General features: G+C 43.0%; 1 protein-coding gene across 2 annotated transcripts; it reads left to right on the top strand.

The window, feature by feature from the left end:
* Window positions 1-8,587: 8,587 nt before the first annotated feature.
* Window positions 8,588-13,797, top strand: CTSL (cathepsin L). Of its 2 annotated transcripts, XM_027742671.2 has the most exons (8): window positions 8,588-8,684; window positions 9,139-9,274; window positions 9,620-9,742; window positions 9,825-9,980; window positions 10,325-10,549; window positions 12,100-12,268; window positions 12,466-12,583; window positions 13,389-13,797. In XM_027742671.2, the coding sequence occupies exons 2-8, from the start codon at window positions 9,149-9,151 to the stop codon at window positions 13,486-13,488; spliced, it is 1,017 nt and encodes a 338-aa protein (XP_027598472.1). In that variant the 5' UTR covers window positions 8,588-8,684; window positions 9,139-9,148; the 3' UTR covers window positions 13,489-13,797. The 2 variants fall into 2 exon arrangements, with proteins under 2 accessions (XP_027598472.1, XP_039238052.1); XM_039382118.1 differs by lacking the exon at window positions 8,588-8,684 and having other exon boundaries at window positions 8,859-9,274.
* Window positions 13,798-14,400: the final 603 nt, after the last annotated feature.

Here is a 14,400-nt window from a genome sequence, read left to right as displayed (position 1 = left end):
TTTTCACTCTGCATGAGGAGCCATCAGCACACAACCTTTTTCATATGAGAAAAGGTTAAGAGAAAGACCACTGGCGGCAGAGGAGACTGTGGCTGAGGAAATGGACTTCCACCTCAATGAGGTTACCACGGGAGGAGCAAACAACCTTGGTGGCACTGGATTTGACAGGATCATCAGCAAGGCACAAAATTTGCCCCAAGTCCAGGTTAAAAGGGCATGTTACAACCAGAACTAAAACATGCAGAGATCCATGCTAGCCATTCTGCTATCATTTAAAAACATGTTTGTATCAATTCCAGTTTGCAAAGCTAATATGAAAAGCCAGACAGTTATCTGAGTCAGAATTTTCTAAACTGATTTAATATTTCCAGTCCCCCTCAGACAAACAAGGCAACCAAAGACTTGAATTGCAATCAGCAATGTTTTACATGTAGTTTTTAACTGTAGCCAAATACAGAAAGAAGTATGGGCCAGTCCCAGCTGGATTTTGCCACTTCTGCTTGGCTTGTCTTTCAGTGAGAAGTAAAGAAGAGGAGGAAAAAACAAATTTCTCCGTGGTATTGGGAATCTTACAAGCCAGCTCAACCAAGTCTAATCCAGTATTTGATTAGAGAATTCTGTAGTTTTAGTTTTAACTTCTGCTTCAAGGGGAGAAATTTTTAATACTATTATGAAGGACCATTTTAATTTAAATCATAGTATACTAAATGCAGAACATCACTAAAGTATATTTTTCCATTAATAATTTACTATTCTTTCTAGGCATTTTGATTTAAAATCTGTAAATGGTTTAGGACAGTACAAATTCAGTCCATCAAAGCACAGATGAAACAATGTGTGTGAACTTATATTTGAGTTATGGATATATTATCCCATGAAACAAGTCCTGGTAACACAAATAAAACCCACACTACAAAGCCAATTCCAAAAATACTCTTCTTCTAGGAAAAATGAATAATTATAAAAAATATTTTAATATTTACATTGATATTTGCCACTGTACATATTGTCAAAATAGTCACAAAATAAGGTAAACTCTAGACTTCTAGTGAGTTGATTCTTTTGTATGTTTCTTCCTTTCTTCCTCCTTTTCTTTCTTTCTCTCTGTCTTCATCATAGTATTTGGAGATTAACATTTTGCGGACAGACTGTGAATGTACCTAGTTCCAGATCCAAGTGTCAGGACTGAGGGCCTCTGAAAATTTGCATTGAAACATGCAGCAAGGAAAGCCTCTGTCAGCAGACATGGTAGCTAGAGCAGACTGTGTTCACCCTGGCAAACTAATTGTCCTAGTGCATTCTCCTGACACATCTGCCAGCAGCTCCTGTGCCACCCCCCACCCCAGAGGGGCTTCCCTAGCTTTTGCCAATTAAAGAGCACTGAAGGGAGTCCAAACTCTTCTCCCTTAAACATAGCCTCTGTTTTGAACAGTTTTGAACAGTTGAACACAAAATCTTTTTAAAAAAGTCAGCTGGGGGAGAGGAAGCAGCCAGTGCTATGTTTGAATTGCAGTGTGTGCTCAACTGTCTGCCCTTTATGCTAATGGAAGGGTTTGGAACCACTATCAGGAGGCAAGAGAGCAGAAGGCAATCCAGGTACACAGCATCCGGACAGCCTCTGAACAAAGGGGTGTCATCAAACAACTTTCCAGCCATGGGCAAAGACCAAATTTTTGCATTAAATCATGGATATTGTAGGTAATGAGTTGGTTGCAAGCCAGTGTGTAAAACAGCTTACTTGGCTCATACCCAAGTCTTACTTTGAGTGATATAGTTCAGGGATGTAGGAATCTGCAAGTAAAGGACTCTGAGATGGGAATAGTGAGGCTTGGCTTGAACAGGTCTGACTATTAGGCAGCTGAGCCACAGTCCAGCACAGCTGTATGGTACTGTAGGCACAACAGTGACCACCCCATGCCAGTGCACTTTTCTAGTAATGCATGACCACACACCAAGCAATAGCCTGTTAAGAACAGAGGAAGACTCTGGTGACAAGATGAGAAGTGATCATATGAATGTTGTGTCAGTCACTCATGCTTTTCTACAAGCCCAAGGGCAAGGTCTAGTGAAATCCCTGTGGATGTTTCCCTATGGAGCAAGAGGAAATTGCAAAGGCTTATATATAGCTGTTCATAGACAAGTCAGAGAAGCAGCATTCAGCTGTCGGTTCTGCAGCTGCTGCACTATGTATGGCCTTGTCATGGGACCATCAAATCACTGCTGAGATGTGAAACAGTTTGCTAAAATATCTTGTTTCATGCTGGCCACTAACTGAAACAGCTTCATCTTACACCCAGATGAATGTCCTCTTGCACACACTCACAGTGGCTCATGGAGAACCATCACAGAAGTCCTTTACCTTTGCTGTACTGTCCTGAAGCTTGGGGTGTACATTTAGGATGCTTCACGGGTTGAGGGTGATCAAAGAAGGACAGATCAAAAGAAACTCTGCTCTCTTGATAGTGAGAAGATTCAAATCAAGTAGGTCCTTGGTGGCCAGAAAGACTTGGTGTAGTGTGTGCCTGCCACAGTGACTAAGCAGTTATTAAAATATATGAAATTATTATGTAAATCTGACAGCAGTTGCCAGCATCCTGGGGGTCAATGGGCTGAGAATGCTTCTACTGAATCCCAGAGACTGGCAGATGTGCTTTTCACTGATTTATACAATGTGTTCGCATTCCGCAAATTAGGTAATCCTTCCGTTTATCTTGATTAGCAGAAATAGGAAAAAAGATGAATTATGATTTAACAAGGCTAATCTCAGTGTTGAAGAGCCTAGAGTTATCTCTCCATAGGTCATTCATTTGATTTCAGTGGCCACAACAGCATGGTACTGCTCCTTTTTCCTCAGTCCTGCTGTTTGTAAAGTAGGAATGGCAGCAGTTGCGAGTCACCACTGCTCTTACCCCAAAAGCAGATGCACTCATTTTCCTCTTACCTGATTTTCAGGAAAACAAACTTAAGATCCATATTTGGTTGTTTCAATTGCCTCTCTCCTCTTCTGCAAGCACCTTTGTTTAACCTTCTCTCACATGATCTGTTAATGGAGCCCAGCCTGTAACTTCAAAGTTTAAAAATAATTCCTCACCTCACTCACAGTCTCTAACCTTATCATGGGAAATGCTTTCCAGCATGTCAGCTTGCCCTTTAGACACTACTGCTCCAAGAACAACAGGAGACAGACAGATCTGTCTTTCATGCTTTGCAACTGTTGACAATGGTTTGCAAAAGAACGAACATTTTACTCGAGCACTTAAAGATTTATAATTCTCTAACTTTATTACTGCTTCCGTTTCAAAAAAGAAATGTTGGATCATTGTTTAAAACAAAATGTGATTTCATATATTAAATAGTATATGAAATCCTCCCGAAACCTTTGAAATCTGCTAAAATGCCTTCACTCTGATCTCTAGAGTACACATGGGCAGTAAAAAAATAGTCTTGGTCAGAGGAACTTTACAATGCAGACAAGATTTGCAATTTCCAACTTGTTACAATAAAATTTTAAATTAGGAGAGTCAGGAAATGGTAACTACTTTAGAGTAAAAATTATCTCTTAGTAAAAAATATCCTCCTTAGTATAAGGAGGATTTAAAGGACCAGTGTCCTTTAAATTGTAGAGAAACATCAACACAACATGGAAATTGTTCTGTATTTGTGGGCTTCTACGTCAGCAATTCAAGACAATATTTCTCCGCATCCTCCCACTATTTCCCCTGGTTGACTTTCAAAATCATAAATCTCCCAAAACACAGAAATTACTACCTGCCAGAAATTAGGAGGAAACACTGAGTAATGAATGAGGAATCAATCAAACTGAAGTTTAAAATTTTAAGTATGTGAGTTACACCATGGTCAAAGCTTCAAAGCTGACTTCAGATATGACTCAGTATCTAACCTCTATAAAAAAACCCAAAACACATTAAGGTAAAAAAAAAAGAAAAAAGAAACCAAAAGAACTCTTTTTTTCCCCACATACAAAAAAATATTTTCATCAGAAAACTTCACAGGAAAGTAATACTGCTTTGCTTTTGAGAAATCCTAACCCTGAAGTAGAGGTGGCCCTAGGTACTGCTCTTTCCTGCAGGGCAAGAAATCCATTGCATCATTCCTCGACTCCTGTGACCAGGTAAGACATTGAGATGCAAATGAAGTTGTCTTTGCCTTGTGGACCAGCAAAGAAGCTGGAATGCGGTTTCTTATCTAGCACTTGGGTGAGGAAATGGTTATTCTGGGAGATCACAAGACCTGAAAACAAAGAGGAGTTTCAGAAGGATTGTGTCACTGCTCCCCAGCCATCTCCCAAGTTTTCAGAACTTTCACAGAACCCTATCTGTGTTCTCTCGAAGCAAATGCTGCTTCCTTTTCTAACCTAATAATGATGGAAGTAACTTCATTATGAGTGCTCCAGCTGAAGCACAGTTTAAATCTGATATTGTGTTAGGGAGAATCCAAAACAAAGATTCTTAAGTAGGTACTTATGAACGAACCTTGTTAATGCCAGAGGGAAACTCCAGAGCCATTTCAGATCTCTGGTGAGGAATGCCTAAGTTGTGGAGGTAGGCTGGTTATTTTCATGGAGCTGCAAGGAAGAAGAGAAACCACTCATAGTTTTTTGGTAGCCTTTTTATCAGACATGTTCAAATCAATTTAGGTGAAAAAATATCTGCAGTTCCTAAAACTTTTCTGAACGTGCTACTACAAATAAGTACTAAAGTGAGCAGCATTTCTTATGGAAATGGAAGTTGGACAGTGAAAGCTTGCTGTGAAATACGCTAATTTGCATTTGAGGCTAGACAACGCTTTAAGGTGCATCTTGAGAGACCATTCTGCTGTAGAAGTCCATTCTTAAGCTATAGTGTAGTAAGGTGAAATGACAGAAACTAAATTTAAGGCAGAGGACTTTAATCTGGTATAAACAAACATGTTCACAGTCATAGCTTTTTCACAGATCAATGGTTTCACAGAATATTCAGAGCTGGAAGGGACCCGCAAGGATCATCAAGTCCAACTCTTAAGTGAATGGCCCATATGGAGTTCCTGTGACCTTGGCATTATTAGCACCATGCTCTAACTAAATCAGCTAATCTCTTGTTATCTCTAAGTAAGCCAGTTCAGTATTTTAATTCCATCAATAAAAATCCTGAATTTAGTCTTCACAGTAATACTAAGATCCATGTTTGACTAAATAAAATGTCCTTCCTTTGCTGTTTAGATAAAATGTCATACAAACAAACCCCTTGTTTTTACTTCAGTAAGGATCATGGCTCATGAGTTACCTTGAGATTGCTGGTCCGTGGCAGCTGCTTGTGCACACAGAATTGTCACAGTTGAGTGTAACATAGCTTATTCTGTTTACATTGCTCAGATGTTTTTCACATATTGCCAGCCTCCTGTAGCTTTGCAAGTCAACTGCCATTGCAAAGGAGCTTAACTTCTCTGATTTCTGGGTTGCCAATATGCAGATTGGCCCTCTCCTCTGTGCATTCATATCAGGACAATAAAGAAGAGCAAGGATTTAAACGTACAAAACAAATTTCAAAAGCCTGGATTCTAATACGAAGAGCAGTTCCAAAGGGGGAGGACTGTGCTGCACACCTGCAACGTGCAGTGGTACATCTCATATTGATGAGATGTGTCCCTGGAAATCAATGCTTAATTGACTCCTCCAACTGCAGAGGCAACACACTGCTACACTAAGTTCTTGGGACTATTTAGAAATGCACAGCCTCTGTTATCTGGTAACTTGAAAGGCCTGATGGCTACAGGGAAATTGGCAAACCTTCAGCTGCTACAATGGTGACATGATCAGTTATTAAAAGGTGGTGTTCCTATATTTTAGAAGAGTGGTTGCCTTTGGCAAAACAGCTAGAGGTTTGCATATAGAGAGTTCCTCAAAAGCTGGTTTTTTTCAAAGCAATTTGGAAAGTTACCCTCCAAAAGGAAGAGATCTAAAGTAATGGGCAAGTGTCTTTTTGCTTCCAAGTTTTGATCTTTAGATTACTGCAGACAGAACTCTGACTACTGTGATTAGCATGGCTAGCTAGATCTCCTATGGACTGGATGGTATGGCTTCAGCTAAGCTTTTAAGCAAATGAAATGAAGGAGCTCTTGATTTCACTCCTTCTCTCTGCTAACCCAGTAGGTGTGCATTGCTCAGTCCCCACATAGATGTTTTCAACAGAGCAAAGGCCGCTACAGCTGATGTGACTGCAGCATGCTGTCACAAGGTTGCACAGTTTGATAGAAAATTATTTCTAGCAGCATCTGCCCAGTTACCTGTAACTGCTGACACTGACCCTATTCTGTTGACTTCAGCGGACCACCATCACACTGGAATTGCAGTTTGGCTTCTGAACACATCGTGGTGCACAGGCAGGAGCAGTAGGGACAGTGACAGGGGGCTGTCTAGTAGTTGTGTAATAACAGTGTTTTTACCTTGGCTGAAATAATGAACAGCTGCTGCAACATGACTGGCAGCCTTTATGTTGATAACAATATAATACAATTCTCAGAGAGCAAATGTGCATCCAGGATTTGGAGGTAGTCCTAAGCCAGCTTCTTATCAAAGGCTTCTAAATGGCACCTTTGTAATGACCAAGTTCTGACCGTGGCTGTTGCTGTGCAGATTTCCCTTGTATATGCTTACATGGTTCTGCACCTGGGGTCCTAGGCTTCCTTAGGAAAATACCTGGGGAACTGATCTATCCACACAACAGTTATTACTCAGTACATGCCTAAGTAAATGTGCTGAAGGTGAAAGTATTCCTGTCTCCTTCAAGGATTTCAACAAATTGTCAGCTAAGGTTTCCCTATGTACAGCTAAACTTTTAGAGTGAACATGCCTTCAGAGTAAAAATGGACTTGTGTGTGCATGTGTATGTGTGTGTGTACGTGCACTAAAAGTATTCACTAGGAGAGGTAGCACAGTGGTATCACATGCTAGTTGACTGCATGGTAACTTCCCCAAGGAGATACGACCTCATAACATCCAGAAGAGCATCAGTTTGTCTTAGTGCATCTTAGGGTGCATTACAGAGCAGCAGACATGTGATTTGTGGTGCCAGACCTTCTGTAATTTAGACCTTACCTCCTGTCATGCTAGCTAAACATCTTGTCCTTCTAGAAAAGAAGTCCTTGTCTGCAGTTTATTGATTTACTTGTAGCCTCTCAAAGCTCATTTGATACTAGATACAATTGCAGAAACAAAGCTGACCTAAACAGGACTGAGAAATCTGATAGCATGGAAAATGTCAGCAAAAAGCTAATAAGTAAAAACTTTTCAAATGCCACACATTAAAAAACAAAAAACAAACAAACAAACAAGCCCTAAAAAACCCTATTTATGAGTTAATCAAACTACAGGAAGTTCATCTAACTCTCCTGAGGTCTTCAAATGTGTCTTGATTATGCAGTAAAAACTTCCATGGTGGGAAGATACTAACAGAAAGGAGACTTGTACAAGTACTTTGAAAAGACAAGACAAACCCTCCAACACATCTTTATGTATTTGGCTCTGCGGGGCTTCCTTGGGCCAAACATTGCTACTGAGATAATCTGGCTAAGGAAATCTATTGCTTGTTTTAGCAACACAACTATGTGTACTGAGACATCAGAAAACAGAGAAGCTCATATAATATGATTTTTTTTTGCTGTTGTGCAACAGTTCTACAAACCCTGTTTTTTACTCTAAATACATGCTCTCAAGTTTGTAAGCTACAGCCATCAGCTGGCTTTACAAGAGCTTAAGGATGAACCTCGCATAGCTCTTGCAGTTATTCTACTACTAGAAACTGTTAAACATCAAAGTTTATCTACTACTGCTTATTGCAATGCTGCGTACTGCTACCACAAGTCCATGTGTAAGCCTTTTAATATCTCACCTGTGCTGCAACTCTTGGTGTCACAGTGTTTTCCAGTAGGCATTAGTGGACGCTATACATACAAACACTAGCCACATGGCAAAAAAAAAAAAAGAAAAAAAAAAGGCAGTTTTCAGATCTTAAATCACAGGGGAATAAAAAGGACTTTCATGGAAATGCTTCTGTTACCAGTGTCACCGCCAAGCCACTGGGACGGTGCGCTCACACCTGCCTGGCCGCAGCCTCAGAGAAACGGCCCTGCCTGTCGTGTTCCACAAAGCCGCGCAGTTGCAGGGGCAGCAGCTCTCCCAGGGAGAAGGAGGGGGCTCGGGGTGTCGGAGGGACCGAGGGCCAGGGACAGCTAGGGCAGCACGGGAGCCGCCTCGCCAGCCTTCCCCGAGCAGGAGGTATTACCGGGAGCATGAGGACGGGGCTGGGGCTGCCAGACTTTGTTTTTCCTTCGCTCTGCCAGCTGCCCGCTTTAAGTTCCCCCGGGTTAAATTCCAGCAGGCTTAGCGTGCTGCCACCATCTCCGGTCCGACAGCGTTCAGAATAAATACTTAGACAAACACTGCCCAAAGTAGCAGCTCCGGCGGTGCGGAACGGTCCCGGGGCGACCCCGCATCGCCCGCCAGAACCCCCCGCCCGGTCCCCGCGGTGCTGCGGGTACAACCCGGGCAGACCCCGCCCCGGGCCCGGCGGGCGGTGCGGACCGGACCGGCCGCCAATGGGCGCGGCGGGGCGGGCACGGCCGCGGCGGGGATAAGAGGGGCCGCAGAGAGGGAGCGTTGTCGGATCTGGTGGTCTGTCGGTAAAGAGGTGGGTACTGTGGAGCGAGGCGGGGGAAGGGGGGCTGCGAGGCGGGGGAAGGGGGGCTGCGAGGCGGGGGAAGAAGGGGGGCTGCGAGGCGGGGGAAGGGGGGCTGCGAGGCGGGGGAAGGGGGGCTGCGAGGCGGGGGGGGCTGGCCTCGGCTGTGTCCTTGTCCCTGTCCTTGTCCCGCAGTGGGGCCTTGTCCTGCCGGGAAGGGGCCGCCATTCCAGCCGCCTCCTCGGGAGGCTGCCGGCTACCCGCCCGCATCCCGGCCGCGCCACCCGAGCTTGTTTACAGCCGCGGCGAGGGTGGCCGGCGCGGTGCGCGGGTGCTCGGCCCTGCCGATCGTGTGGCGGGGGCGCGGAGGGCGCGCGGTGCGGCCGCGGGTCCGGCTCCCCTTCCGTGCTTGGAGCTGTGGAGCTCAGGGAGCCCTGCCTGACCCCTCTTCCTCCGTCCCCGGCAGATCTGCCAGCATGAACCCGTTCCTAACTGCGCTCAGCCTCTGCTTGGGCCTGGCTCTCGGTGCGCCGAGGCTGGACCCCGATCTGGATGGGCACTGGCAGCTGTGGAAGTCGTGGCACAACAAGGACTACCATGAGGTGAGCCCCGGGGTTTGTGCTTGGCTGGGCCAGCACTGAGCGCACGCAGCTGGGCCCCGCCAGCTGAGTCATGTCTGCTTTGTTGCGACGCCGGCTGTGGGCTGCGCGTGGGAAGGATAAGTCCCCCTCTTTTCAGCTCCCTTTCCTGTGCCTGTGCATCGACTCAGCTGCACTATACTCCTTTTTGTTACAAACGCGGCAAAAAGACCACCTCTTAAACAGTGTTCAGACTTCCCATTCGAGTAGTCTAAATTTGCCCGAGTATGGGAGCCTTAACAAAGCTCGTTGTCGTAGAAGTGAACTTTGGACTGCCTCTCTAAAGTATGCTGGTTTTTTGCCCCTCAGAGAGAGGAGAGCTGGAGGAGAGTGGTGTGGGAGAAGAACTTGAAAATGATTGAACTCCATAATCTGGATCACACATTAGGAAAACACAGCTACAGGTTGGGAATGAATCAGTTTGGTGACATGGTATGTATAGAGGCATGAAATGTGTTGTCCTAGATGGTAGTGTTTAATAGATGATGAATGCATATATTGAATTGTTTTTCAGACAACTGAGGAGTTCAGACAGCTGGTGAATGGTTATGTACACAAGAAGTCAGAAAGAAAGTACCGAGGATCCCAGTTTCTTGAGCCCAGTTTCCTGGAAGTACCACGATCAGTAGACTGGCGAGAGAAGGGATATGTAACTCCAGTTAAAGACCAGGTACTATCTGTTGGTGGATTTCTAACCAGTTACAGGTCGAGTTTCCTGAATGCTACATCCACTTCCATAGAGGAGAAACACTGTGTACCTGTTTAATGAAGCCTAGTACAAGCTTATTGGATTAAGTACCATTTTGTTAAAACTGATGTACCTCTTTAAGACTTTTTAGGATTTCTGTACTAAATGTCTCAGAATTCAGCAGCATCTTCATTTGTATGTGTTAAGAGTGTGCAAGCAAAATTGGTCTTGTGACTTTTGTCTTTCTTGCTTAGATAAGTGATAAGGGAAATATAATTGCCTAGTTTGTCTGGATGCGCAACTTGTGATTTCATTTTATACCTCAGGGTCAGTGTGGCTCTTGCTGGGCTTTCAGCACAACAGGAGCTCTTGAAGGGCAGCACTTCAGAAAAACTGGCAAACTTGTTTCACTGAGTGAGCAGAATCTGGTGGACTGTTCTCGCCCTGAAGGGAATCAAGGCTGCAATGGTGGTCTCATGGACCAGGCTTTCCAGTATGTGCAGGATAATGGGGGCATTGATTCTGAGGAGTCCTACCCATACACTGCAAAGGTAAGTGTAATAGCTAAACTTGTATTGCCAGTGTCATGTTTTTTGTGTGGAGAAGCTGTGTGTTGGAAAACTCATACCTAGAAAGGAAAATGTCTTTATAGTGATCAGTAAATCTGTTCTTCCTGTTGCATCTTTTCTAAGATAACTTAGCACAGCTACTAGCCCCAGTAGGAATCACATACTGCGCTGGTCTTCGTGGTCAAAATCTAGCCAGACCAGTTAGAAAAACTGGAGCAAATATTTTTATTCCTCCCCCTCATTGTTGCCTATCAGACATCATGCCTTATCTTGGTTGCCACGCCAAACCAGGAACCCAGCCCTTGTCAATCATGCTACTTACTGGTAGGGAAGCAATTTTTTTTTCCCATAGTTGACCTGTTACAGAGTTGATACCTATGCACCACCTAATTCTTGTTGCTAGTGTCATTTTTTTGTAACAGTTGTTGGCAATGCCTTAAGTTCTACTTCTGGACTAAATGCACATAAATTAAGGTAATGGACAGACTTTTAAAATACCTCTAGTGATCCATCAAATGTTAAACAGATATAAGAGGACAAAAGAGCATAATAAATCGTGGTATCACCTGAGAGGACATGGTTTGAGGTTTTTGCCACTTAGGAGTTCTGCTCACAATAGAGGATCTATTCTTGCAGCTTCTTTTGTGCTGTCTGAATGGGCAATAGGGATGCCATTTGTTGTGATAACACTGAAGCCTTTGGATTTGGGTTCCTGTTTTCAACTTTTCCTAATCTTGGCTGTTCTAGAGATCCCAGTTCATTACAGAAAATTCCTAACTTGTCAAGTACAAAAAGTAAGCAGTTGAGCTGTACTCTGTTCCTTTAGTTGGAAAAACAATTTTAGTACTCATCTACAGTGCAGGTAAGGGAAGGATGTGCTTGTTTGAATCAGTTTCACATGACCTGACTTCCAAACTAGGCCTCGCCTCTCTCCTGAGGTAAATGCGTGTGGCACCAACAGTTTTGGCTTACTGTAAAAAAAAAAAAAAAAGTAATGTGAAGAAGCACAAAATACACAAATGTATTTTTGGAATGTAAGGTCACGTAATACAAATTACTAACATTTGAATCATTCTGTACGTAATTTCAAACTATCATAGTCTAAAATTGTGGATTTTAGTGCTTGCTCAACAAGCAGTTTTGGGATTGCTTTGTAATTAATGAATACTTGGCTCTCTTCCATTGGCCATTAGTGCATTCTGGACTTCTTTCCTCCCTGGAAAGATATGTCCTGCCCACCAAAGAGGGCAGAGTTCCAGAATATTATGGTTTTCTGCATCCCAGTAAAGCTTCTTTTTTTTTGGGGGGGGGGGGGGGGGCTCCGCTGTCCTTTATTTTTCTGTACTTCTGAGAAACTCAGAAGCAGCTTCTGTATTCCCCTTCTGTTCTCCTTTCAAAGCACTGCTGAAGCAGCTGGAGCCTTTTCACTCCCTTGTTTTCAAGGTAGGAAAGTCTCAGAATGTCTGGTAGTTCTGTGCTCACCTGTGTGTTAAGTGGAGAACTGTGTAATAACTACAGCTTTTTATATTTAGGATGATGAAGACTGTCGCTACAAGGCAGAATACAATGCTGCTAATGACACTGGCTTTGTTGACATCCCTCAAGGACACGAAAGAGCTCTCATGAAAGCAGTTGCAGCTGTGGGTCCAGTGTCTGTTGCTATTGATGCAGGCCATACTTCATTCCAGTTCTATCAGTCAGGTGAGGATTTAATAACTTCCATTTCTCTTACATACGTGTGTACTTGTCCCTCAGTTTCTGCCATGATACACTTATGACTCCTTCCTCTAACTTTCAAGAGGCTGTGAACATTTAATTTGAAATATACAAAGCTTCTGGTGAGGGGGAAGGGTTTTCTGCTGATGAGCTCGTTCACATGTGACCTTGCGCCTTCACAGGTATCTACTATGAACCAGATTGCAGCAGTGAAGACTTGGACCATGGTGTTCTGGTTGTAGGTTATGGCTTTGAGGGGGAAGATGTAGATGGGAAGAAATACTGGATTGTTAAGAACAGGTAAGATCTGTCTGTCATGCACCCAGGAGAGAAGGGGAAGGTAGTTTGTCACTTGTAAGGGGGGGAGGTAGGGAGACTACAGTAGTTAAAAACCTACGTGTGGAAAATCTGGAGACTGTCTTCAGATTGTATTCTGTAACAAAGGTTAAATCCAACTCACACTGATGGCAGCCTAATAAAGTAAGCCCAAAGCAGCAAATTCAGTCTTCTGCTTTTTCAGTTAATTTAAGGAGGGTCAGTACTGAAACAGCTTGTGCAGCTTGTAGATATTAAAGAAGTGGGGCAGAGGGGAGCAGGAGGAAACCATATTGTGGGGGTGTAATGAATTTTATTTTTTTTTTTTTTTTTGAAAGCAGAGTGCTTTTCACTTGTCTGAAATAGGATAACACCTGAACTTAATTAGCTCCTGAGTTGGGGAAAAACAATAAAGTAATGCCAAAGGGCACATCACATGAGCTTGTCTCATTTTCTCAGCATTACTGGGGCACACTGTCAAATGCTGCTTGCAATCTCTGACTTCCCTTAAAGTTGGCTGGGAGCAGTCTGAGCTTCAGGCATCTGTAATCAAAATTTGCACCTCAGTGTGACTACCTAGTGAGAGAATGGCTGTGTCCTTAATTTCTGTGAGCTTGGGGTGCCTCTTCTGTAACATGCATTTAATTGCTGGAAAACACTTTAGGTTTTGGCTGCAGCTATCTTGATTTTTCTCCATAAATGTGGAAGGCAGCAGTTTTCAGTTTAAACATTGGGGCAGTAAATAAGTATCTTCTGAATATATAAACAAACCCTTTGCTTTTGTTTTCAGCTGGGGTGAGAAGTGGGGTGACAAAGGATATATCTACATGGCCAAGGACAGGAAGAACCACTGTGGAATAGCAACAGCTGCTAGCTATCCACTTGTATAATTTGAAGACTGAACATTTCAGTACAAGAGGGGATTTAAACTGAATGACCAAACCCATGTTCACACATGTGGTAGACTTGTGTCTTTCAAAACTCAACTTGATTTTTTAACCTTTTGAAATATATTTTACATGTTGGTGACATGCCACTTGTTTTAAATTAATGTAAATGTTGGTATGTAAACAGCTTGTAATATTGCTGGCTTTTAACTGCTTAATCCAATAGATTCTTTGTATTTTTCCTTTTTTTAAATTGCAATGTGCCCAAAGGTTTACTTTTTAAATAAATACTTAAATTTCACTGTGTACAGATGACTTGGCTTTTTAGTCTGTGTTTTTTTCACTTGGGAACAGGCATCCTAAATCATACTCTCTTGAGCTGAAGGCTATATGTGTGCCTGTCTTCATTCATCACTAAAATGCAATACTATCTGGGAATGGCTAATAGCTGTTATAAAAAGGAGTGTAGGATTTATTATTTATGGATTATTACATATTATTTAAAATGGGAAGCGGAAAAACAGTGATATCTCTGGTTCTTTGTGTCTCATAACAAAGATCTTCAGTCTTGTCATCTTCTGCATGAAGCATCTGATCTTCACTTGCTTTTCATTCTGTCAGTATTTTCTTAATGGCACCTCAAAGTACCACACTGGTATAGTTTGAGTGGCTGTATCCTTTTGAGCATTATAGGATAGAGTAGGAACACCCAAAGCACACCTGGAGTGTTCAAAGAGCTTGTTTCTTAAATGATGCAGGACACTAAATACTGTCTTTCCTACCTGTACCAGCTTCAGCTGCAAAAAGAAGGGATGTGAGGGAGAAATTATGTCCTGTGGAAAGTGAAGTTGGGCCCCTCTGTTTAATACCTGTATATATGCTGGCTGATTTAACTGAGGTAATTTATACTGTTCC

The sequence above is a fragment of the Pipra filicauda genome, unplaced genomic scaffold, assembly GCF_003945595.2.
Source record: "Pipra filicauda isolate LSUMZ 115617 unplaced genomic scaffold, ASM394559v2 scaffold256_size1097316_pilon, whole genome shotgun sequence".
Lineage (NCBI taxonomy): Eukaryota > Metazoa > Chordata > Aves > Passeriformes > Pipridae > Pipra > Pipra filicauda.
The sequence above is the reverse complement of the archived record's forward strand: the minus strand, read 5'-3'. Positions and strand labels throughout refer to the sequence as shown.